The following is a 25,884-nucleotide window of genomic DNA, read 5'->3' on the forward strand; positions in this document are numbered from 1 at the left end:
TGTAAGGTTAGTTTAGTTGATCTGAGTAGTCTTGGATGCATTTATTTAATAGTGGTTGGGGCAACAGGGCATGTTATTTTATTACCAGGGCAAGTGAAATGTTTTTTTTATTTTTGATTGCCAAAATGGTACAATAAACCTCACAAAAATGCAACACCTGCCTTGACATTAGACTTGTTTGGATTTTGATATGTTTTTCCTGGTGGCTCGGAGGGAATTTGATTTTGAGGGAAGTTTAGGTTTATCATTCCCCCAAAAACTGAACAGACACACACCAAGCACACAGATCCGAATTCATAATAAGCTTTTATTTACATGCAATAGTGCTCCAGCATGTGCAACCATAAAACGGCTATATCATAGAAAAGGGACGTGTAGATTCGGGATCTCCTTCATTTTGACTGCAGACGTCTACGGAGAAGACTAATACTTGATACTGGCTGCGCCGACCTGTGAGGGAGGAATAATAATACTGACACACCTGTCACAGCGCCCTCACCTGGCTGTCATCTGGTCACCAGCAAACGAGTAAACACGGACGCGGATGCAGTGTAAAGTTCAGCTTATCCATGACTGAGTTCAAAAGATTTTTTTTCCAGAATCTCTCCCATTCAGTGACTTAAAATTATAACGCAAGATAAAAAAATAAATAACTATACAATATATATATATATATATAATCTCTTGTACACTACTGAAACAGAAGGATTTATGTTGCATACACACATTTATAGTTTGTTAATGATGAACAATGCTTAATAGGTTTTGTGTTACTGCTATACAAAATGACGGGCGTATCTCGTGACGAAGCAACGGCGAAGAAAGCACCTCGCGATTGACGGCATCGGACTGATTTCACTGGTCCCTTTGACTCTGTCGTACGTAAAGCTAAGTAGCTACGGTCCAAAACACTGAGGGTGGAGGTCTACGAGGAATGACTTGAGGAGATGCAGACAGAGTTCAGCATCACGCAGCAGAGTGAGAGCGGGTTGCATGAATAAAGAGTCTTTTTTTCAATATGAAAATAACCTTATATACAGTATAATCAGACAGCTATGTACAAAGGCATAAATATATAAATATCTGTAATACAAAAATAAATATTTTCTCTTGTTTTGTTTTGTTCTGTTTGCTCCAACAGTGTCTTTTATGCATCTGACGCGTCGTCTCTCCCTTCGTCCTTGGGGCTCGCCTCGTTCAGGAGGATGCTCACTTCCTGTATCGCTGTGTCCTGCGACTGCGGCGTTGTGGCCGCAGATGAGGACGTTGTGAAAATCCCCTCGTCCTCCAAAGATAAAAGGGGGAAGGACACGGACTCTGCGGAGAGACGCGAGGCGAAGAGCACCGGTCACAAAACATACGGCTGAATTTGATCAGTGTTAAAAGGTGCCGCGTTTCAAAATGATAGTGTCGTGGCCAAAACTTAATGTTCAGTAAGGATGTGTGACAAAATCTTCTCTAACAAACCGACCACTTACGGGCTTTTCACACCATCATGAATTTAATTTATTTATAAATCTAAAGCCAAACACATCATAAAGACCTAGATGTTTGGAATCCAAAGGAGGAAAAGCTACTTCCCAATTTTCTTTTTATAATTAACTGGAAGGACAAATTTTTAACTTCCAATGAGCAGATTTTAATGAAAGACTCCACACGTACTTTGAGTGATGCCGTCCGCTTCATCTCCACCACAGGAGCTCCCGTCGCCTCCCGGCTCGTGTGAACCGAGGTGCTGATGGGACGAATGGAGGAGATGCAGAGTGGAGTCATCGGGAAAACAGCAAGTCTCCTCGTGGTGATCTGGACCACTGAGGAAGATGAGGGAGAGTTTATTTTATGATCAGTATCAGTTTGTAAAATGTCAGGATAGAGAACAATGAGCAGGACATTTTCACAAAAGTCCGAAGCGACATTTTCAAAATGGCTCATTAATGACTCGGCTTTCCGAATAGTTTTACATATGTAAAAATAACAAAATCGAATTATCAAAATAATTATTTAACTGATTGTTTTTGGCAGGAGTTTAGGTAAAAGATTCTACTAAAATCAAATATGAAAACGAGTTTTACGTGTAAACGTACCTGGTGGAGTAGCGGTAGACGGGCAGATGTCCGTTTGACACCATCTGTGGCAACAAAGTGTCGCACTCCATATCACAATCCACGTCACTCTGCAAAGCACAAGGGCATTTCGATTATATATTAGACGCCAATTTAAAAAAAGCAAAAAAATTTCTTAACAATAACGGCTTGGTAACAACCTGAATCTGCCTTCAGTCACTGTTATTTACCTGCTGCAGCCCTGGCAGACCACGTGTTGGGTGATGAGGTTTGCCATTCGGATTGTATTCCCCATTAGCAGGGTAGATGCCATGTGGTGCAGTCATGCGGGCATCCAGGGGGCAGTGGCCAACCAGGGAAAGTCCCTGAAGGGGGACCATGGTGTACTGGCAGGAAGACACGGGGGCGGCCACGGCAGGGAAACACAAGTCGGACGTTTGCTCTGGAATGAGCACATGAGGAATTGCACGGATTAAGAGGCAACGTCTTTAGATTCCCGCAAAAAGATTTGAGGAGATTTTTCGCGAGGAGCACTCACTCTGCTTGGCCCAAGCCCTCCAGAGGCAGAAGGGGATGAAGGCGACGATGATGAAGACAAAGGATCCCAGGACAATGCCGACAATGAGGTAGGGGAGGTCGCCCGGCCGAGGCACCAGTCCACTGGGGAGTTCCAAGCCGGAGTCTGGGGTCCGCGACGGATCGGGCCGTTGGTGATTAGGACGAGCTGAGGGGACAAAGAGTAGGAAAAAGAAAATTGTTAACAAGACCCCAGACTTGAAAAGGCGTTAGGATGACGTTGCACTGGAATTTGCCTCACCCTTCGTTTCGAGGATCACAACATTGCCGAACTCGCTCTCGCCCTTCTCGTTGAAGCTCTGCATCTTGATGTCGTAGGCGGTCTCCGGCTGCAGGTCCGTGATCGAGTGCCAGTATCTGTCTCCCTCCACCACTTCCTTCTTATAGTCGCTGTCATTGTCACTGTCCGTGGGCCGGTAGTATATGTAGAAGCCATAGATGGGTGTGTTGTTCACAGGGGTGTACTGTTGAGAGGGAAATAATTCACGTTGAATTCAAAATTAATTTTAAACAAGTCCCCCCAAATAAGTGGACAAGCACTTCCTTCATTTTTTTCCGTCTAGCAACTCACCGTCCATTTGAGAATGACGGTGGTCTCGTTGATGGCTTCGTTGTAGGTGATGTAGGGTCCATCAACGGGGCGCTCGTGGGGCCTCCCACCCACCACAGTGTACGCCTTTGAGGGAGCACTGGGAGGACTCGAACCAATCACGTTCACTGCCACAACGCGGAACTTGTACGACGTGCCTGCAGGGAGACGGAGACGCATTACTATTCTGTCTCTGAGGGGCGCAGGCCGCACCGAATGAAGTTTAAATATTGTTTGCCTACAAATGATGTTTGTTTTCACGTTTGCTTCGTGTTTTCGTTCTCGCAGCAAACATGATGTTGATTGCGACCCGGCCGTGGCTTTGATTGATTGCAGCAATTACCGAAATGACTGTAACAACAATCATTATGCTGATGAATTTACGGGCCGTGGGAATGTAATGATGCAGGACATCATCGCTGTAATTACGTGGAGCGACAGTCTACTACTCCCCCCACCACACCTCCACCAAAACAGAATTAACTGCTGTGAGTGAGAAGGCAGTTCTGAAGTGCCAACCTTTCTCCAGGCCCGTGATCTCCACCGAGAGCCGCGACGGAGGGATGTTCTCCACCGCCGTCACCCAGTCCTCCCCGGCCTTCTTCACCTTCTTGTACTCCACCCGAAACGACTGGATGGGGAAGCCGCGGTTACCGCGAGGAATCCAGGTCACGTAGGCGGACGTCTCCGTTGCCGTGGAGACCGTGGGCTTGTCGGGGGCCTCGGGAGCTGCAGAGGAGGAGGAGCGGTGTCAGATGGAGGACAACAACAGACATAAACTCACAAGACAACATTCTGTAATTATAACATACGAAGGCGGGAAAAAAATAAAACACACCCAATTCAACTTACTGAGAGCTCATCCTTCAGTGACAGAAAGGAAAAGAGAAATTGAGAAACGTTCATGTTAGTCATAAGGGAGAATGGTTAGCAGTTTGGAAACTGAAGCAATATTTAGTTACAGTTATTGCGGCGGAAGTTAATGTCGTTGTTAGTTTTGTAGATAAGAGGAGCAGAGCGACTACAGGAAACTCACGGGAGAGGCTCGGCGAAGGAACCGCGGGAGTTTTGGGTGGATCGTTTTGGCCTAGACCTTTCCGACCTGGAGACAGAAGAAGACCAACAGTCGAATCAGAATTTAAAGACATCAAATGTATTCTGAGGCAAGTTATAAAAAGACCGGCGACATTTTTTTGTCAATAATTGCCCTGATTTAACCAAAATCCTGTCTGTCACTACTTTCCAACAGACTAATTTATTCCCACAGAAGAAACACATCTTTGAAAAAACAGCTCGGGGCTTTTTCCAGTCTCAAACTGGGAACTGTCGCTTTCAATCAAACCTGATTTGGACTGGTGAAATGACATTTGTTGGGGACTATTTTCAGCTGTGGAGAAATCCACATTTGACGCACGCTAATGTCTACAGCTGCAGGATGGCACATGTACCTGAAACTACGAAAAAACTACAGTGCCCCTGTACATCATAATAAAAGAACATGTCGCTCGCTATAACAGAGTTACCCATTGATGAGTTTTTAGTCGTTTTCAGGAGCTTTGTGGCACAAAGAAATGAGCTTTATCAAGCCTGACCGACATGGGAGGTCTTGACAAAAACAAAATACACCGGCCCAAAAACAGAAATGTCAAACTACAGGAAATCAACATGACTAGTACCGATATTACCGGACAGTTCACAAGTGCTCAGACGGTGCCGTACCTTTGCCGGTCCTGAAGGTCATCATAGCAGGCTGTCCCAAGCCCGCACAGTTCTTGGCAGTCATCTCCACCTCGTACAGGCTGTCCGGCTGCAGCTTGGCCAGCGTCAGCTTATGAAGAGAGCCTGAGATACTGCTGGAGGTCCACTCTGCTAGAGGGTCTCCAAACTGAGACAGAGGGATCAATTACAAACACAGAAAACGGCACAGGTGTGAGTATGAAGAAGCTAAATCGTCATTTGATTGTCTCAATGATACGCTTCCTGTTGTACCTTTCTGTATTTGACCATGTACTCCAGAACAGGGGCGCCTCGCTCATGCCGCGGCCTCCAGGTGAGTTCGTAGTAGTCGGCCTTGCCCGTGCGCGGCTGGCTGAGGATGACGGGGGCGTCGGCGGGAAGGATCTGTCCCGGCAGCTCGGAGCAATCCAGAGGCAGCATGGCTCCCGTGGCGCCGGGCCTCACTGGTGGCTGCTCTCTCAGCACCTTGTCTGGGCTGAGCGGCCGATAGATCGAGGGCAACTTCCCCCTGGCTGAAATCCCTATAAAAAACAAATGTCATTACATCTAATGGCTGTGGAATACAATGACATCAAATCCCTCAATTAACTAAACTTTGTGACTTACCGGATGATACGGTGATGAGGCGAGCAGAGGCCTGCGAGCTGCCCACACCGTTCTCAGCCATGCACTGGTACAGCCCGTCATCCTGGGGGCCCACGTTGGAGACGCGCAGCCCCCTGTTGGTGAGGCGGTGACGAGGAGACAGGGGAAGGGGTGTGGCGTTGTGGAGCCACATCACCGACGGAGCCGGCTTGCCGCGGGCCTGACAGGTGAAGCGGACCGTCTCTCCGTACACGACCTCCTCCTGCTGCAGCTCCACAGTCACCTGAGGAGGCTCTGCAGGAAACGAGCGCGGGAAACCGAGTCAGAGACCGAGACGGACTGCGGAGGCCGATCCCAACAAGTCCAAAAACTGTATTTTAGAAGAAACTGAAAATGCTCACGGCTCATGTTTGGGTGTTATTGCTTGTTAAATAAGTCAAGCCACCGATTTCCATTAAATCATTTCTGCTGTGCGTAAGAGCACGTGTGTAAAATCACGTGTGTGAGTGCGTGCGTAGGCTATATGACTAAGGGGAGGACGTGTAGAGCCTGGCAGGGTAAGCCAGCTAGTTGATGGTTGGCTGCTTGTGAATAAGGGAAAGACAGAGCTCATTATAGCTTCAGCAGCTCTCTGGCTTTAATTAGAGCCAGCTGCAGAGCAACAAGCCCACAAAACACACACACACACACACACACACACACACACACACACACACACACACACACACACACACACACACACACACACACACACACACACACACACACACACACACACACACACACACACACACACACACACACACACACACACACACACACACACACACACACACACACACACACACACACGGGGGCAGATACACACGCAGAGAAAATCATTGTAAAAACAGTCATCCATAACTTTGCAATCAAGTTGTGCTACAGAATAGAGGTCTCTGTCTCCACCACCACTCTCTAACACAACAAAAAGCTTGCATGCCACACACACAGAGTGAGAGAGAGAGAGAGAGAGAGAGACCCCCCTGTACACAGGAGTCAGTCAAACTATTAGACCCATAACAAAAAATCCTTGTAGCGTCAAATGAACAAACTCACTGTGAAAAGCCTTTACAGAAATGTGAAGGACAAATTATACAAAACACAACACAACGTGAGATCACTTACCGAACACTTGCACGTCGTAGAGCACCATTGCAGCGTTGGCCGAGCCCATGCCGTTGTCGGCCCGGCAAATGTATGTCCCCGAGTCGCCCTCGACCACGGCGTCGATCAGCAGGTTGCTGAGCAGGAAGCGCGTGTTGTTGTGGGAGCGCAGGTCCTGCCCGTCCTTTGCCCACGTGACCTGCGGGGTGGGGATGCCGCTGGCCACACACTCCAGCACCAGCCGCTGGCCCTTGGTCACCATGATGGAGCGGGATGCCGGCGGATAAATGATGCGCGCCGCTTCTGAGGTGGAGCCTGGGAAAAGACGGGGACAGTCGGAAAATGAATATGATTGTGCTTTTCCCACCAATCATTCTCCACATTTCTTTAGATTTCTTGTCCACCTGTTGTGGCTAAAACCATTTTAATGAAAATAAATCACAATGTGAAGTCGAAGCACTTTCATCTTTGCCTTTGAAGATGCAAAAGCTGGAACCGTGCGCGTGGTCTCCTGTGACTAAACGTATCCTGGCAAGATGCGAAAGATAAAAGTCACTGACTGGCGAAGCAAAGACACGTGTGCGCCACATGTTCCTACGGTACAGAGTTACAAGCTCTCTAATAATCGCTCACGTTTTTTTTTCTGATGTAGTTTTTAATAAAATTAGCAGGGACCGTTTCAGTATGACCCTTTTGATCCAATCACACGTCTTTCAAATGTATTTTCGTGAGAACAAGTTATGTTAATTAAAGATAAAGAGAATGGCGATTAACTCACGTCGTATGCGCAGGCGGTCGGCCGAGATGGAGGTTTTGACTTCTTGGGTGACGGGATTGTACGCAGCACACTTATAAGGCCCCTCGTCGTCCTGCGTGGCATTGGCTATCTGCAGATTCCCTGACGGCATGATGAGGTAGTTCCCTGCAGGGAGAAGGAAACCTATGTCAAGAGTGGGCTCAGACGACCTGACAGACCCCATGAATGAATCACTTATGGCCAATTACAGCTTCTGTACGGGCAGTTTTAGAAATGAATCAAAAGGCATACAGATTGTTTTTTTAATAACCTTTCAGAGGTAGACATGAAACCAGGGGAGAGAGATATGACGTGTAATTAAGGTCCCAGGGTAAAAAAAAAATCAAGACAGGCACAGTGGGAAAATGTGGTATGCACATATATGCAATTCCCATATGTCAGTGTTGTGCAGCAAAACAGTTCGTACACACCTGAGAGCAAATGTGCAGGGCGGCACAAAGAATTCACAGAGGACCAGACGAGCAATACCGTTGCAAATATTACTTATTTTTAAACTTTGATGCAGGGATACCGGAGAAAATAGATGTAAAATAATTAATAAAGGGGTGTGACTAAGACAAAGAAAAATCAAGTCCACATTGTGAAACACTGCGTGTAACACGCTTCCCGTGTGCCAAATCTAGTGCACGTCTGCACTGCTGCCCAGCGGCCACAGGGCGGCGCCCCGGAGCCCGAACCGCAAGGAGCAAGGAGATGATGAATGCTTGTCAATGTGGTATTCATTTCCTGGGAGATAAGCTGCAGATATCAGTACCTACAGCTCCCAGGCATCATCAGCATACCAGACACAAACCACAGGAGCCTTTCTTCTCTTCCAGGCAACTTAGGAGTAAATGGTTTTATAAAAAAATAAACAACTGCATTCCCCGTGTTTCAACTTTCGAGATAGTGCCCTTATCACTGGCTTTATAATGGGTCAGATAGTGGGATTAGAGCATTCCGGCAAATCACGAAGATAGCATGGTAATCAACGGGGAGGGAGAGAGGGAGGGAGACAGTGGATACTGGGGGAGATGGTGATGAAATGAAGCAGCTCTGCACCTTTGGACGTCTCCAGCCACTCCTGCTTGACGCTGTAGCGGACCTGAGCCTTGGGTTGGCTTTCGGGCAGGTGACATTCAATGACCGCCGTGTTGCCCTCGTCCACCTCAATCTCCTGCTGGTCGTCTGGCTCGAAGTCACGCAACTCTGAAAAAAGACAGCAGAGGGAGAGAGGTCAGTGTCGTTGCGCCGCAGAACTTCAGTTCACCATTCTTTCATCGTCCTGCCACACCATGAATCACATCTGAGTGTACCATGTATCCAGTCAGGCCTCAGTTTTAGAGGGAGAAAGGTATTGTGCTGTATCCATATCGGGTGTCCCTTCCCATCAGCCCATTGTTCGTATGCACATTCCCACAAAAATTCTCTTTTGAGCCCTCTGTGAAATAAAAACCTCTTCCACCCCCATTTAGTCTTTTTTTTCTTTTGTCTCAACACGATCTGACTATAAAATGGCACAATTTGTCTTATTAAAGGCACACTGGCTAATTTTCTGCTGTGCTCATTTCACGTCACATCGGATAAGGCCAAAACCTCAAGAGTGGTGTCCGTAACATTCAAGTAGTTGCAGTTAATCCCGTTCAACATTACACTGGGCCTGGATTCTGTGGGAAACGGGGGAGCGAGATTACTGGGGCCATGTGCTGCAACTGTGTCCCAGAGACAGGCAGTCTGCGCGACGCAGACACTCATCTGACCCCTGACCTTCTTAACCCCCCCCCCCCCCCCCCCCCCACCTGAGCGGCCCCGAGGCCTGGCCACGAGGTCAAAGGTGAGAGGTGTCCGCTCCTATAAAGTTTCAGAGAAAGATATCCAGTTTGGGTTCCGGCAGGAAACAGCAATACTCTGCTCTTAAGAGGCTGGAGGGGGGAAAGAAAAATCGCAGTGGGGGATATGCTGCCATTTTAGAGATTCGAAGCATGAGACTGAGAGAAGAAGAAAAAAAAGTAAAGGGAGCAGAACAGGAGGGGGAAAAGAAAGTAGACCAACAACTGGAGAAATCTGTCATGATGGAGTCCAGCAGTGAAATGAAAGATAAATAAAACTTCCTCGGGAACGCAATTAAACATCCACCAGCCTTTGTTGATTCATTCTTAACAAACACGGCCTCTCTCTCTCCATTCTTTCCAGAGGTGCTATAACCGGTGTGTTTTTCTTGGACCAGTCACACACACTGGCCCCCGCAAAAGAAGGAACGAGCTGCTGGTATACACACACACACACACACACACACACAGTCAGCTGATGAGACTTTGTATACAGCTCTAATTCAATAAGCAACGTTTGGTTTAGGGCAGTGGTATCTACTGATAGTGACATCACAGTGATTTACTCAACGCGCTGAACAAACAGCCTCACTGCGGGACACTGATTTATTCACCATGCGTCCTGGATCTGTCCCCGTGTCTGGGGGTGTGGGGGGTTAATGGCAGAAAAGGGGGCATTTCAGGGTCTAGACACTCAACTCCGACTGTCCCAGCTCTTATTCAGAAAGATGGGAATCCCAGCCAGGACATGTCAACCTAAGTGGTGTGTGTGTGTGTGTGTGTGTGTGTGTGTGTGTGTGTGTGTGTGTGTGTGTGTGTGTGTGTGTGTGTGTGTGTGTGTGTGTGTGTGTGTGTGTGTGTGTGTGTGTGTGTGTGTGTGCGCGCGCGCGTGCGTGCGTGTGTGTGTGTGAGTGTTAAAGAGTGTGAGCGCTCCATTTGCTAAATCAATCAGGTGCTGTTTTTACAGCGCCCCCCCCCCACTGCCTCCCCCCTACATACCCTTCATCCTTCTGCCTACTTCTCCCAATATCCTCCTTTAAAAGAAACAAAATATATAACTTTTAAACCCCCGACTCCCCCACCGTCCCGCATTCTTTACAGCAACAACCCCGCATGTGTGCCTCTCAGGGGTGTGTGTGTGTGTGTGTGTGTGTGTGTGTTCATCCGGCAGAAATGGAGGATTGATGGTATTCATAAAGTGAAGCAGACCTCCCGTACCAGGGCTGTTTGGCAAGGCCGACTTAAAAATTTCTGGAGAGACAGTACATTCATCATCTTTATGTGGAGCAGTAGGAGGCCCTGCGTGTTGTGCGTATCTGAATTACAACGTGTTTGTGCAACGTTTTGAGCGCGCGCCCACGTTTTGCAGATACACGTCTATGTTTCCTACAGCTAAAAAAAAAAAGAAAAAAAAGGGGGGAGGGTGATTGTCTGCGAAAAGAATTCAAGCAAGGAGCTTTTAACTGGTGCCAAAAAAGCACAGAGTCTTCAGAGCGGGATCGGAATGGAGGGTCTGGAATCAAGCTATCCCGATCACGAAAAAAACATGTGCACAAAACTAAAGAGGGCTCATATGGAAAGACAGGCACGTACACACTCCCCATGGAACAATTCCTCAGGGAGTTTGGAGTGGCCGAGGAGAAGACGTTATTAAATTAGAGAAGTTGGGGGGCTGGGGGGCAGTCTGGCTCCGCATGTGGTTATCTCAACACGATTCACCCGCTATTGGAGCTATCAATAACTTTTAATGCCTTCGTACATGTGCTCCGACCTCCCTCGTCATCACAGCTTGACAAAATATCACTCAGCAGAAACGAGAAGGAAAAATGAGAACACGGTGTGAAGATAACAAAAGAGGAGGGGAAAGTGGAAGATAATAAAAGGGGGGGGGGGGGGAGTGACAGGGTGCGGAGTGAGAAACGTGTGAGGGTAGAGAAATGCGAGTGTGTGTCAGGCTACGGAGGTGCTTCGAGGAAACGGAGAATGTGACCTCACGTCTCATCTTGTGCGGGGTTCTTGTCTTGACTGGCCTCAAACACTTTCTCGAGCAAAGGGGCAGCCGCACACATCACTACACGTAAAACAATACAGTTAAGGCAGCCCCTTTTTTTTCTTCTTTACCTAATGGTGTGTTCTAGTCAGGCACACACCCACACCCACACACACACCCACACACCCACACACACACACACACACACACACACACACACACACACACACACACACACACACACACACACACACACACACACACACACACACACACACACACACTTCCCCCAACCCTCTACCCAATTACGGGGCCATCATTTCTGGCGAGCCCTGCTGTCGGGGCCTGTGGAGAGGAATGTGGTGTTGTGGGGAGAAAAGGGGCCGGTGGAGGTATTGGGGGGGGGGGGGGGCAGGCTGAGTTCTGGTCCCTTCTCGCTGCTCTGACTGGCCCCCCCTGGCCCCCGGGTCCCTTCCATTCCTACGACTCAGGTTACACAGCTTCGGGGCCCCCCTCCTGAGAGTCCCAAGATGCATATCAAATATAACAACACACACTCAGACCGGCAGAGCACTAAAAACGTCGGCGTGGAGAATAATTCACTTTAACTCCATTAGATCAATATGATACAGCTGTTGTGAAAAGAATTAACAAATAGCATCTGACTAACCGGTTATGTCTCTAATCAATGATGTGCAACAGTTTCCTATCATGAGCGCAAAAAAGCGGCAGCTGGACCTTTGTCATCATCTGACTCTGACCTGCGTCAAGTACAAGTGGAAAAGTACAAGGTTTACAGTGTTGTGATGCTGAAGGTCATAAGCTAACAAATACCGCCTCTTCACTGTTTTTGTTTCACTTGAAGAAAATGAAGTCAAAGGCGTTCTTTGGATACTTTGACAAACCAAAAAAGGGACCAAGTTGGGGGGGGGGGGCTATGTGTGTTTGTGTGTTGCTGCTCCGTGTGGGTGGCTACTCACTGGCAGCGGTGACGTTGGCTGGCACGCTCGCCAGGGCTCCGGCTCCGGTGCTGGCCACACACTGGTATCTGCCCAGCGTCACGTTGGAGAGCGCGGGGATGAACAGGCCGGTGGGGCCCAGCAACACGCCCAGGTGCCCGTCCACCAGCTCCTGGCCATTGAGGCGCCAGCTGATGTTGGCTGAGGCCGGTCGGGCGCTGCAGCTGAGGGTCACGCTGCCTCCAAACTTCTGCACCACGGACACGGGCTCCGCGGTGAACACAGGGACCTCATCTGAACAAACAATAATACAAACACACAGACGCAGATAAGCAAGGTTTTCTTCAATTTCATAAAAGTCAGCATGTGATAAGTTTGATGCATACAAATGGTAACCTTAAAAAAAACAGGATTATCACATCTCATTTTGTCTACTCACCGGAGACAGAGGCGCCGCTCTGCAGGCAGCACAGTAGCACTGCACCCAGAGCACACAACACTGGGGCCCTTCTCTTTTTCGTCCACGGAGTCCAGTCTCTCTTTCCAGACATCTTCCATACACTGCCCCTGAAACACAGACACACACAGGAGGAGGTTAGAGTCATTCACATGCCTGGTGAACGCAGATAAACAGCATAAACAATTTTCTTCTGTCTGAAATGGACACTCAAACACATGCATAACATCCATACAAACATTAAATCTTCATTTCACACATACACCCCCCCCTTGCTTACATCTTACTTGTACACACACACACGCGCACACGCAAACATTAACGAAACACAACCCGGGCGAGGTGGAGCACTCTGCAGCACCCTCGGCAGCCAAAACTTCAGACACAAATAAAGCCTTTCTTTTCTGCCAGCCCCCATCTCACCGCTGACCCCATCTCCCCACCCGCACCCCAGCCAGGCTGCATTCATAAAAGGGGCGCCCCTCATTCTGCGGGCTGTAACCCGACCCCCTCCACCTTCCCGCTCAGGTGTAAGGGATACAGGTGAGGCGGTCTAGAAGGAGGGAGAAGGGAAAAAAACACAGGCTGCATTAAAGGGTCGGGACAAAGAGCAGCTAATGAGAGGCAGGAGAGGGAGGGGGATATATATCACAGCAACGTGCATGTGTGTGTGAGACGCGTGGGCTCGTTCATACTTGAGTGCAGTCCGTGCAGTGCGTATTGGGAGGAAACTGGAGACGATGGTCAGTCTATTAACAGTTAATGTAGAGAGAGGAGCTTTTCTCTCTCCCTTGTCGTTTGCTGCCAAGTTTCCCGAATTCTTTCCTGTCAGGTTAAACTAACAACTTCCCGTCAGAATGAGGAGGGTGGTCCTGCAAAACTGAATCTCTCTCGTCCCCCCCACCCCTCCTCTCGCTCACATACATACAGGACATGTCGCCGAACATGCACAGGGGATAGGGCAAATACTGTCCCGCGTCGCAAAGGTAGAAATTGGAGCAGCACACAACTTTCTCATACATATTTGTTCGGAGCTTATTATGGCAAGGCAGTGATTAATGAAGCACAGAGATGAGGGACTACACAAGCACAAGCACAAGCACACACACGCACACGCACTAAACACACCAGGGGCCAAAGCAGGACAGTAAGAGAATGGAAACTCTTACAGCACAACTTCTTCATCTAATGGGAGCAGTTTTGCCGCCCGGCACATTTATTGAAAAAGAGCAAAGCAGCACGCTGGTGGAGGAGCAGCTTTTAAATAACACAACTGACACACCAGGCCGCACGTTAACCCCACTAGGTTTTAATTGTAGATCATTTAGGTGTCTGAACAAGTTTTAGACTAATTTTCACCACGTGGAACAGCAGGAAAACTACCAACTATTAGACAATTAGTCACTCGGTGAATCGACAGTCATTTTATTTATTCATTAAGAGACTTTTGTGCCGCTCGTGGGCCCCAGAAATGAGCTCTAAACACAACAGTGCCATCGCTTTTAACATTGATATGACCTACTTGTTGCATTTTTACACATAAACCGCAAAACATAGGTATTCAAGTCCAATATTCTCTGTGCTTTTAGCTCAGTTTGGTTCTCCACCAGCTCTTTATAGCTGCTAAATGCTCCACTACGTTCACCAGCCAGTTGTTTGCTGCTGCACAGGCAGAGTGCAGTGGATTGTATTTAAAAAAAAAAGATTCTCGCTGTGGCTGGAAACAAAAGCTGATGAGAGCAATGTGTGAGTGGACCGAAACATTCAAGTTGCTGGCCAAAATGAAAAACGCCGACCTTGAAGATGCTGAAACACTCAGTTGAGCCGAGGGGGAAAAGCGTCTGGTGATAATTCTCTTGTTGGCTCCTCACAGTGAGCGACTTCTTTCTTATACAAATAGTCATGTGATTTATTGTTAATAGAATAAAAAAGCTGGGTTATGCAAAAAATGCCAAACATTGGCCATCTCTGGGGTTCTCACATGCAGGGATTTGCTGCTTCTCTCAGTTCTGCATCACAGTAACTTCTATATATTTGCTTTGTAAAAGGAAGTCAGACAGAACAAGCCATTTAAACACAACACTGCACTCAAAGAGGAGACATTTCCGTAATGAAAATAAATCCTAAATTGCAGCTCTACATACATGTACCGTTTCAATTTACTCACTGGTCTGCTAAGAGCGGCCCATCAGTATTGGGCTGACTCGGTAAACAAACAGCACGCTACTGTGGGATGAGGGGCGAGCACAGGTGAAGGCCTGTGGCCTCTGTGGCCAGTCGCCGTATGGACACAACCCCGGGACGGCTGCCCATAGGAGACACATAGCGTCTGTATCAAGCACCTGTCCCGACTGCGAGCGTCGCGGACCGTAAACCACACCAGTCAGTCTGCCAAATGGACGTGCAGCGGGACGTGCTCCCTCAGCCTGGACGCTTCTTACCTGTCCGGTTTCTTTCTCTTTCTCTTCAAAAAAATTTAAATAGGACAGTGACACTGGGCACAGAGAAACAGAGCGAGAGCGTTGCTTTTTAAGCAGCGTGAGAAGGCCCCTCGTACATCATCGCCACCCCCCGCCCCCACCCAAAAAAAGCCTTACTCCTCTGAGCCCGTCTGTCTGATTCATTAGTCAGGTGGGTCCTGTGTTTGCTTAGCAGATACCCTACCACAAGATGAAAAGCTGGCCAGCCATCTACGTCTTTTTCCATCCATCCATCGCAGAGAAGCTACAGGCGGAGAGGGAGGGAGGGAGGGAGAGAGAGAGAGAGAGAGAGAGAGAGAGAGAGAGAGAGAGAGACTCCTACGCATCAGCGAGACTGATAAAAAACAGAGCACAGACTCAGACAGCTCCATGAAATTAAGGGCCAAGAAATTGCAGTGTGTGTGTGTGTGTGTGTGTGTGTGTGTGTGTGTGTGTGTGTGTGTGTGTGTGTGTCTTCTATCCCTTACCAGCAACGAAAAGCGCCGCATGGCAAACAGTGTGAGCAGCTTTGTGGTATTAAAACATACTTCAGTGACAGTGCTTTGAGGAGAACTATGCGATTGATTCATCAATACCCACCCCCGACAACAGTAGGGCCGTGTACAGCCATGCATCTTAAAAAAGCTTTAACCGTTTCTTTATCAATAACATAACAAAAAGAATCAGAATCGGTTGGTAATGATTCTAAGTATGCCAGCGTGTTACCATTACATAACAATGGTGTCAATAAATTCCATGCAGAAGGAAAATAGAGCTCAGATATTAGATCAGAGTTCACATAACTCAGGGTAGAGGTGTCAAACACAGTATTGTGGGAGAAATGGTTTGCATAGCTGTATCTCTACTATTATTAACACAAGCCAGTGGTTTTATTACTTCAATGGTCAGCACTGAGAGACCTAAGAGCATCTTGACTCGTATTTGGCTTGTGAAAACTTGACTGGGCTCTCCCCTCGAGGACTTAAGGCTTGACTTGGACTTGTGTTGAATAGCCTGTGACTCGAATTGGGGGAGAGAACTAAAAAGGCCAAAGCTCAGAGCACAGGTGTCTGTGAGTAAATTCACGTGGTGTACAGTGGATATTGTCATGAGTAGAAGGGGATGGTGTTTTGGCGGTGGTGTGCAGACATGCATCGCGAGTGTATAGGTATCCGAGGGCCTTGTGTGTCGTGGCGGTGGAGAGTCACTTGACAGAAGTTCATTGTGAGCGTGCTAAGTAAAGACACCGGGGGCCCCTCGTTCTCCCGGGCCACTGCCGGTCCCATTGTCCTGCTGCCTCTGTGGATAAATTCATTTTGACAACCCTGCTAATTGGATAAAACCAGACTGGAGCCTCCTCCCTGACCGCTCACATTCCATCTGCTTTCTGGCATGGAGTGGACACACGGGAGGCGGAGGAGGAGGTGGTGGATTGGGGAGCAGGATAGTAACTCCTTCTGAGGAGCTGAGCTGTTGAATATTTATCACCTCCCTAAACTCCCCCTCTTCCCCTCCCTCCCCAGTTTTACGTCTTTTTACACCCCCCCATTTCCATCAAGGTTCTCCAAACACCACAAAGCCCCCCTTTAGATAAACACATGCGGTGTCAAGTGTGAGGAGTGCCGGGGGTTCAACTGCCCCGCTCGAGCCCGCGGCCCACAATGCCATGCTGCATAGCTGCCATGCGGGAGGCCGGTTGCCCAGGGCGACGCTAACAGGCAGAACGCACCTTAATAGAGTGGAGAGTCATTGTAAAGCAGTGAGCCGGTGCACGGACAAAGACCCCGTGGACCCCGGGAGAAAGGGGAGACGCTACTCTGAAGGGCCCAGGGAAGAGCTGATGGGCCTTGCTCAATGACCAAAGAGAAGGGGGGGGGGGACTCAATGACCAAGAGGTTTGAGGGTAGTATGTGGAGAGTTCGTGGAGGCGGGGGATTGATGCGGGATGGTTGAAGGGGGTTTATGGTGGGAGGTGGGGGTGGAGAGGTTGGCTGAGAAAGCAGAGCAAGCGACTCAAATTAATAGAGAGCATGTCAACTGGCAGGCGAGCGGGACGAGAGAGCAGGGCTTCGTCAAAGAGAGGGTGTGTTTGAGAGAGCGTCACTGAGTGTCCCAACATATTTTCCCCTCACTCTGTCAATCTGTTTGCCGGCCACTCGCCCCTGGCCCCCGGGTTCGCGCTGCGTAGCGGAGGACGAGGAGGGCCTCCGGAGATTGCTTAACAAACCGAGAACCAATCGCCTCGCCATCAGACCATCGCGCAGGGAAAGAGCAACGAGACATTCAAAGACTACAAGTTATTTCAATCAACAATGATAAAAGAGAAATACGCAGGAAACTCTCTTTTTTTATCAACAAGCAAGATTAATCAATAAATTGTTTCAGCACTTAAATGCAGACAAGGCAAGTTTGTTCTTTATCAGTTCCGTTACTCAATGGTCTAACAGCAATAAAAAACATATGACTGGGGCATTTGTCTGCCTTTTATTAGTAAATTTATGAAATTGTTTATCATTTCCACACAGTTATCAATGTGCAATTGTTCATCTCTCACTTTTATGAGATCACTGGAGGATTTTTTTTAAAAAGGACCTTGAAACGGATTGTCTGGAATTGATTAGTAATTCGAAAAGTCCAATTCTTTCATATCTGATTTTACGAGTTCCATCTTTTCTGTTGTTCTTCACACAAGCAAAAAACTTGGCAAAGCTCAAAATTCCAAATTTATTCCCATCCATCTCTCTGCCCCCCCCCCAGACAGGCTTTCTCTCCTGGAGTCTTATCTTGGCATGAAAGCTCTGCCCAACAGGTGGAAAGAGGGCCGGTCCAAATCCTCCCCTTGAGGCATCGCTCGTTCTCATGCCATGAAATTATACATCAAAAGCGACTAAGCATCCCTAACGAGGTTGAGAATTTACCCCCTCATCCTTCATAATACTCACACACACACACACACACACACACACACACACACGCTTCACAAAGTATTAACGAGCTATATGCCCCCCCACCCCCCCATACAGACACTAACGAGCTACAGAGCGCCGAGGATTAGGGAGAAGGATCTGGAAAGGCCCTGCGACGGAAAGAAGGGGGGCGTTCTAATCAATTAGGCACCGCAGCATTTGCATAATTTAGATAACGAAGCTGAATTAACCACGGAGAGCTAATTATGGTGCCATGGTGAACACACACACACACACACACACACACACACACACACACACACACACACACACACACACACACACACACACACACACACACACACACACACACACACACACACACACACACACACACACACACACACACACACACACAGCTGCCTGGGATGCCAGCGTGCCCACCGGGGGCCATGGGAACGGGATCACATCATCGCAGCTTCTGAGGGACTTCAAGCCAGATAGATGCACCAAAGGGTGATGTGGGTACCACATAATCACATCGGATGGATGGATACAAGAAGAGACAAGAATAGAGCTAGAAGAAAGAGGAAAGTAAAAAAAGGGTGACAATGGATGGATGGAAAGAGAGAAAGATGGATTGCCACGGTACAGTGAGGTACAAAAGTCTGACACCACTAGGGAAAGCATTGTCCGACTTTTGGACCTCACTTTATGTGGAAGGAAAGAGGGGACAGCAGATAAATAGATTATAGGGAAAGAAGAAAGGGTGGATGGAAAAAGTAAATGATGAAGATGGCCAGGTAGATACAAGAAGAGAGGGATATGGCAGCTAGAAGACTGCAGTCTAGCTACCTGGCTAAATAGATAACAAACTAGAATAAGATCATATCTGGGTGAAATAAGAAATGTATCTGTAACAATGCATTAAAGACACACTGTACATGTGTTATGCCCACATAAGCTTTGATAATTCATTGATTGTGTAAGTCATTTAATCATCAGGCAAAAATAAATACTGGTATGACAACTAAATATTTAAAGACTCCACTATCCAAAAAGTATATGGGGAATCAGTGTGGACAGTTTGTAATAAGTTTTAACTGACCACAGAGAGTCTGGATTAGATACACTCTCATAATTGGTCCCATACTCCATTGGGAAAACTAACTAGTACGCAGGGTTTCACTGACTGTACTTGTAGCACAAACACACACACGAGCATGCAGTTACATATTTCTTTCACCCACAACCATTCTTTCCCTGCTTGTGTTCTCTCTCTCTCTGCGCGCACACACACATGCAAGCAATCACACAAACTCCTATTACATGGTAAAAGTATACTCACAGAGGCACATAAATATGCAGACCTCAGGAAGTTTTTCCAACACCAAATGTCAACATGCGAAGAAAAAACTGGGCTACCACTTATCCGCGACCCGAAAGACAAACTACACACACGCATGCGAGTCATATACAGAGAGTTTCGTGGCTGTATGTATCTGCAGCCCGCTCCCTGTGTCCCTGCATCGATTTTGGGAGGGGGCGGGTGGGGAAGGTTTAAGGGGTTGGGTGGAAGGGGCCCCCCTAACTCCTTTGGCAGCTCATGCATCAGAGTGAATGGAACCAATTATAAATCAAGAGCAATTTCTCCCCATTATTCAGCAGGAACCAGGAGGAAAAAATGAGGGAGGGAGCGAGGGGGAACGTCTGGCCCCGCAACTCTCAGTGGGAGATGAGAGATGGAGGAGAAAAGCAGAGCAAAGTGAAATATTATATGAAAAACAGATATGAGGAGGCATTAGGAAATCGAGATAAGGAGGAAAGAGAGAGGGGGTGAGTGAATGGAGAAAAGCTGTCATACGAAACGTCCGGAGGAGAAAGTTATAGGAAAAACAGATACGAGTGGGAATTGGTAAAACAGAGAGGGGCAGGAAATTGAACAGTGAGCGAGGGCGTGGGCCCCGTCGACTGCGCTCAAGATGGTGTGGCCGACTTTTGACTTCTGACTGCTCGTCCGCGGCCGTAAAGCAGGATCCGCTGCGACTCAAAGAGTTTCTAAAGAGCAGAAACAGCTGGAGGAGGCTCATTTCAAAGGGCGCTCTCAGTTTTCAGCACTGGAGTTGCGCGTGTGAGCGCGTGTGTGCGTGCGTGTGCGAGAGAGATGTGGTAAAGCAGAGCTACCACTTGTCCCGTCACTCAGAGGCCACGTTTGTGCATTATCCCATACGGGAGAAATGCTCCGAAATATCGTTAAATGAAACTTTCGCAGCCGCACGATTTTTGGCCAGCAGTCAGAGGCGCACTGTCGATGGAAAATTCCAGTTGTGATAACCTCGGGCCCCAATAACTTAACTAATCTGGTGCCCAGTGATTTATTCTGTTGAATCATGTCTTCTCCTGCCAGTTAGGCATTCTTCAATGATGAGTTTCGTCTCTCTGGGGCAACACTTAAAATCTGATCACTGGATAAAGCCCCTAGAACACAAAGCAAGATTCCCTTACGGTTTTTTTTGTATTTCTGGTGCGTTCGCGGTTTCGTTCGCACATGCTCCAGACAGGAACACAGAACGCAGTTATGCATTTAAAAAAAAAAAATCGTATTATAGCATGTGAAAAGGATGAAAAGGTGCGAGGGGCTGTAACCTGTGCTGTTGTGGATTCGGGATAAATGTCTGGTGGACACTTTAAAAGAGCAGTTCCAGTCAGAGTGCAACCTCACGCCCGTCTGTGTGTCTGTGTGTCTGTGTGTGTGTGTGTGTGTGTGTGTGTGTGTGTGTGTGTGTGTGTGTGTGTGTGTGTGTGTGTGTGTGTGTGTGTGTGTGTGTGTGTGTGAGAGTGATCTACTGGTGTGTCTGGGTTACTTTTGACTCGTAATAACACCCCTCTAATCTTTGTCCAAATATCTGGTTTGCACACACACACACTCGCTCACACAGCTTTCTTACCCAAGTCTGGAGTTGATCAATAAACTAATAGCACTCACAGCACACTCACAACGTGTGTGTTTGTGTTTGCGAGGATGTGTGTGTGTTTGCGAGGATGTGTGTGTGTTTGCGAGGATGTGTGTGTGTGTGTGTGTGTGTGTGTGTGTGTGTGTGTGTGTGTGTGTGTGTGTGTGTGTGTGTGTGTGTGTGTGTGTGTGTGTGTGTGTGTGTGTGTGTGTGTGTGTGTGTGTGTGTGTGTGTGTGTGTGTGTGTGTGTGTGTGTGTGTGTGTGTGTCAAAGAGAGAGAAAGAGTGAGAGCATGGTTTGGGTAACTTCATTATCCATTCAAGAGCTTCTTGACTTTTACTTGGTGGAGTTGAACAAATCAACTCCACTGGTTTTAAGACTTTGGATGATCACTATCAGACGGTCAAGAGTAATGACTGAAAGCCTGATTCTATTCATGATACACATTAACTGAGGACAGGCCTGTTAGTTGAGTCCTACAAACTAATTACCATTTCCAACTCGGTCAGAACTTTCTCCTTCACTGTTTCTTCTATTTTCTTCTTTTTTTTAAACCTCACATTCCTACCTCTCTCTCTGTGGTCCTGGCTGACGGGGAGGATCATGAGGAGAGAGGTATGCAGCCCCAGGGGAGGGGCTTGGACCCCGGCCACCTGCCGGTCCAGGTGTCCCTCTCTGGTTATCCTATGTCCGACTGGACACAGAAACCCCCTCCCGGGAGGGGCACAAGGCCCCGCGTCCCAGCCTCCAGTCTGTCAGCACGGAGGACTAATGCACCGCATGTCAACGGGCCAATAATGTCCGGCTCTGGGAAATGAGACGACGAGCGCGCTCCGTGCCAGTTCATGAAAATAATCCAGAAAAACTCTTGCTAAATTATAAAGTGTAAACTGCCCCCTTCTCGCTCGCTCGCACGCGCGCGCGCACACACACACACACACACACACCCCTTTCAGTAATCCTAAAACGAGCATATGCAGGTGAGCCTGGTTGAGGACCAAAATGACAAGCAACACATTCCAGTGGAAAGATAATCCTGATTGGACAGGAACTGTCACTCACATGCACAAAAACCTGCATGCACACGTACACACACACACACACACACACACACACACTTGTAGTGAAGGCCCACATAGTCCGCCTGAAAGCCGTTATGACTGCATGAGTGTACCCGCTGTCACAGAGATGAAAGCATGCCCTCAGGAAGGATTTTTCTCTCTCCCCCTTCTCCATTGTCAATTTACACCAGTGCCATGCCCTTTACAACAACAACGCAGCTTTTTAGCACCACATTAAAAACTTGGGAACCAGCATGAGACCAGAGCAGTAGCAGCGATCCTATGTAGAACGACTGGGCGTTCATAATCTCAAAATGCATCTTGAAATCCATCTCCATTTAAAGACTTTGATTTACATCCAGGCAAGAATCAAACAAGTTAAATCCTATCCTTCCTGCTCATGTATTGCATCACACTTCAGTATAGGGCAGAGTAAATGAGTTTGAAAGAGTTTGAAAACCAAACTAATATATGAGCAAGAAACTTATTGCTATTGGCTGCGCACCCAAATCCACACAGTAACTTTTCTTTACAAGGTGAAACCACATACGATGAAAAAACTATCCACCAGATAATTCCGCTGACCGTCTGTTTGGCAGGAAACAAAGATCGATCAGATGCAGTTTCGCGATCAGGCACCACTGTGAAACTCTGCCTGGTCACAAATCACATCGCAGCCTGTACCCCAAAGACAACAAAGTTAGTTTTACCGTCCTGATTTTCAGGACTTTAAAGGCAGTTTTCTCTACTTCTAGTTACTAGTTGTTTTGGCCTGGGTCTCTATTCTCACAGTGTTTCATTCATCACAACAGCCTGAGAAGAAAAAACATAATATTAGGGGGGTTATGGTGTACCTGTTGTATCCAGTAAAGGATTACTTTGTCTACTTTGTAATATTCCAACTGCAACTAACGATTGTTTTCATTATTAGTTGGCCTGACGATCACCTGTGTCCTCTAACCAATGTGCAAAATGCGAGGGTGCCAGTCCAAAACTCAAAGATATTCAGTTTGCCACCATTGATGACAACGAAAAACCAGCTCATTCTTATATTTCAGAGGCTGGACTTATGGGGATGTTTGGCATTTTAGCACTGAACATCTTGCTAAAAAAATTGCAGATCCTTTTTGAGCTTCGGTTTAGAGGAGTATCAACAGTGCCACTTCCGTACTTCCCGGCAATAAGTGATGTTTTGGCAACGGACAGGAGTCTGAAAGCATGTCGTTGATTTTCATATCCTGAATTTACCAAAACAATGGTATTATGATACTTCTAGAGGGACTTGAAAGTGTGGAATGTAGATATGAATCGAGTCTTGATTTGTCGTGTATTTCATCTCCTATATGTTACAAATAATAGTTTCCAAATAAATTCATTTGAATACAAAAGTATGCTTTTAATGAGCACAGAGCTCATGTAAAATTGCTTGTGAACTCCCAGCAGTTGTGTTTCCCATCCAGCCATCATCACATCCTTGATCAAAGGAGCCCATGGGCGGTGAGAGAAACAGGCAGACAATCAGACGGAAATCAATTAGTTCAACTTCCATCCGGCCAGAGATGATGATGATGATGATGATGATGATCAACAACAACAACAACAACAACAACAACAGAAAAGGCTCCTCAGAATCGGTGCGCCTAATTGGAGGAGCCATTCGCTTCCACTTTTAATCCAAGGGACTTGGACAGACCGCGTCTGTCGCAGGTTCCGAGCATGCGAGGCTGTACATGTAGAATCCACACACCACCAACAACAACACGACACCTGGGGGTTGGAAACTTGAGCCCCTGCGGCTGTTCCTGCGGCCCCCCTCCCCTCTGCTTCTGGTCTCCGGGGGGTGAGGACACAATAATACACGCGGGGATGTGTTTGTTCCACGACAACCGGTCCACGGCGTGTAATGTGGAACAGGCAACCTGTGTTGCCATGTGGGGTGGTTTTTTCCCCCCTTTTCACGACAAGCACCGTCGGGAGAAAGTGATTTCTTAAAGGAAACCGGCTGAAAACATCATGCGTTCCGACACGAACTCTTGATTTGTGTGGCCTTACAGCAGGAGCCGGACCGGGGGACAGTGTCCCGCTGCCCCCCCGTCCCCCCCGTCCCCCATGGCAGCAGCGGGACTATAGGCTGCGGCCTGCACGGCGCAGGACGCATCTCTCCCCCGCGGAAATAAAGAAAAAGCGCACACAAGTCTTTCAAAACACACACTCACACTCAGCAGAGAGTCTGTGCGACGTGTCACACCGACCGGGCGCACGCAGCGCGTCGAGGCGGACAGAAAGGCGAGAACCGGGTTTGGAGAAGAACAGGAGACGGAGCTCGTCCAATCGACAACAGGCTGCGTCCGAGGGGAAAGTTAACTTCTCTTACTACAAGTAACCCCCCCCCCCTCCAAAACACACGCTTCCATCCGAACAAAGGTGATCCGGGGGGGGGGGGGGGGGGGGTCGTAGCGACAAGTCTCAATGTGAACCCGTGAGCCCAGAATTGAAAATAAACTGAAACAAACGCGGAGCTATCGCCACAGTTGTCACCGACGCCCCAAGAGAAGATCGTATGGATCACACCTCTCTCTCTCTACGTGGAGTTCCAGCCCGCCTCGCACGTGTTGGTGTGTTCTTACAAGGCGCTGCTGCTGCTCGACGTGGACGCGGAACACTCACCCGAAGAAAGGGCTCGCCTGGTCCGCTGCCGCCGCCCGCTCTCCTCTCGGCCTCTCCGTCTCCTCTGTGGCGAGTTGTAGTCCCAACGGCGACGGGCTCCCCCTCCTCCTCCCACTTCTCCGTTTCCCCTCGCCGCTTTCTCTTTTTCCTTCTTTTCTTTTTTTTTTGCGGAGGGGGGTAATTTACTGCGATGCCACCGACATTTTCCCTTCGGCTCCCCCCAAAAGCTCTCGCACTGAAAGGCCGTCTTTTGGATGACTGAGCTCCCAAACAATTCTCCCTTTCGCGACGCCTTTCGGGGGCGCCTCCCACTTTGCCAAGCAAAGGAGGAGGGGTCTGAACAATGGGGACTGGCTCCCGAAAACAACAAAAAAAAGGGAAAAAAAAAAAAGTCCCAGAGCAGGAATACTGCGCCGCCGTTCCCTTGGAGGGTGCGGACCCCCCCCCCCCCCCCCCGACGCACCAGAAGTGGTCAGTCAGAGTAGACCATGGTACTGGTGCCTGTGATGCGCAAACAGGTTTATCTGCTCAGGAAAAAACTTTCGGAAAACTTAATGTCCTGAAAACTACGGTGTCCTGGAAGGGGGGGTGCGCCCCCGCCCCCGCCCCCTCCCCCTCCTCCTGCTCCCCCTGATTTGGTATGCGTTGGTCCCCACAGAGTTTTGTATTGACCTCCGTCCATTGAGGCCTTGCAGGCCCTCCAGTGCAGCTGTGCAGGGCCCAGTTCTGTTGTGTTGCGTTGTGTTGTGTTCTGGTGGAGCACACACACGCACACGCGCACACACACACACACGCACACGCACACACACACTGACAGCCATTCCATACCAGAGTGATCACGGCTCGAAAAACCCCGCGCTCCTGTGCTTGGGAATTCTCCTCACCGCTTCAATCAGCACACTTTGAAGCCGAGCTCCTGTCCAGTTCATTAATAACTGACTGTTCCCATGATCACAGGGTCTGATGAGACAGACGGGGTCTGAGGAGGAGGCTGGGGCGGGGGGGGGGGGCCGCACCTCGCGCCTGTGAATGCGAGAACTCCCACCATGATGTGTACCTGAGTGGCACCTCATGACACCCGTCGCTCTCGTTCAGGTGAGGTTGTGTCTT

The 25,884-nt window shown here is 48.4% G+C and overlaps 1 protein-coding gene across 1 annotated transcript; it reads right to left on the reverse strand.

The window, feature by feature from the left end:
• Nucleotides 1-287: 287 nt before the first annotated feature.
• Nucleotides 288-25,053, reverse strand: boc (BOC cell adhesion associated, oncogene regulated). The gene is made up of 18 exons (XM_035619519.2): nucleotides 24,775-25,053; nucleotides 12,710-12,837; nucleotides 12,292-12,564; nucleotides 8,555-8,701; nucleotides 7,475-7,618; nucleotides 6,718-7,011; nucleotides 5,572-5,844; nucleotides 5,218-5,486; nucleotides 4,948-5,113; nucleotides 4,265-4,330; nucleotides 3,748-3,957; nucleotides 3,211-3,386; nucleotides 2,881-3,103; nucleotides 2,602-2,787; nucleotides 2,294-2,505; nucleotides 2,085-2,173; nucleotides 1,663-1,811; nucleotides 288-1,317 (listed from the first exon to the last, which is right to left on the reverse strand). The coding sequence occupies exons 2-18, from the start codon at nucleotides 12,819-12,821 to the stop codon at nucleotides 1,148-1,150; spliced, it is 3,159 nt and encodes a 1,052-aa protein (XP_035475412.2). The 5' UTR covers nucleotides 12,822-12,837; nucleotides 24,775-25,053; the 3' UTR covers nucleotides 288-1,147.
• Nucleotides 25,054-25,884: the final 831 nt, after the last annotated feature.

The sequence above is a fragment of the Scophthalmus maximus genome, chromosome 21, assembly GCF_022379125.1.
Source record: "Scophthalmus maximus strain ysfricsl-2021 chromosome 21, ASM2237912v1, whole genome shotgun sequence".
In the NCBI taxonomy this organism is placed as follows: Eukaryota; Metazoa; Chordata; class Actinopteri; order Pleuronectiformes; family Scophthalmidae; genus Scophthalmus; species Scophthalmus maximus.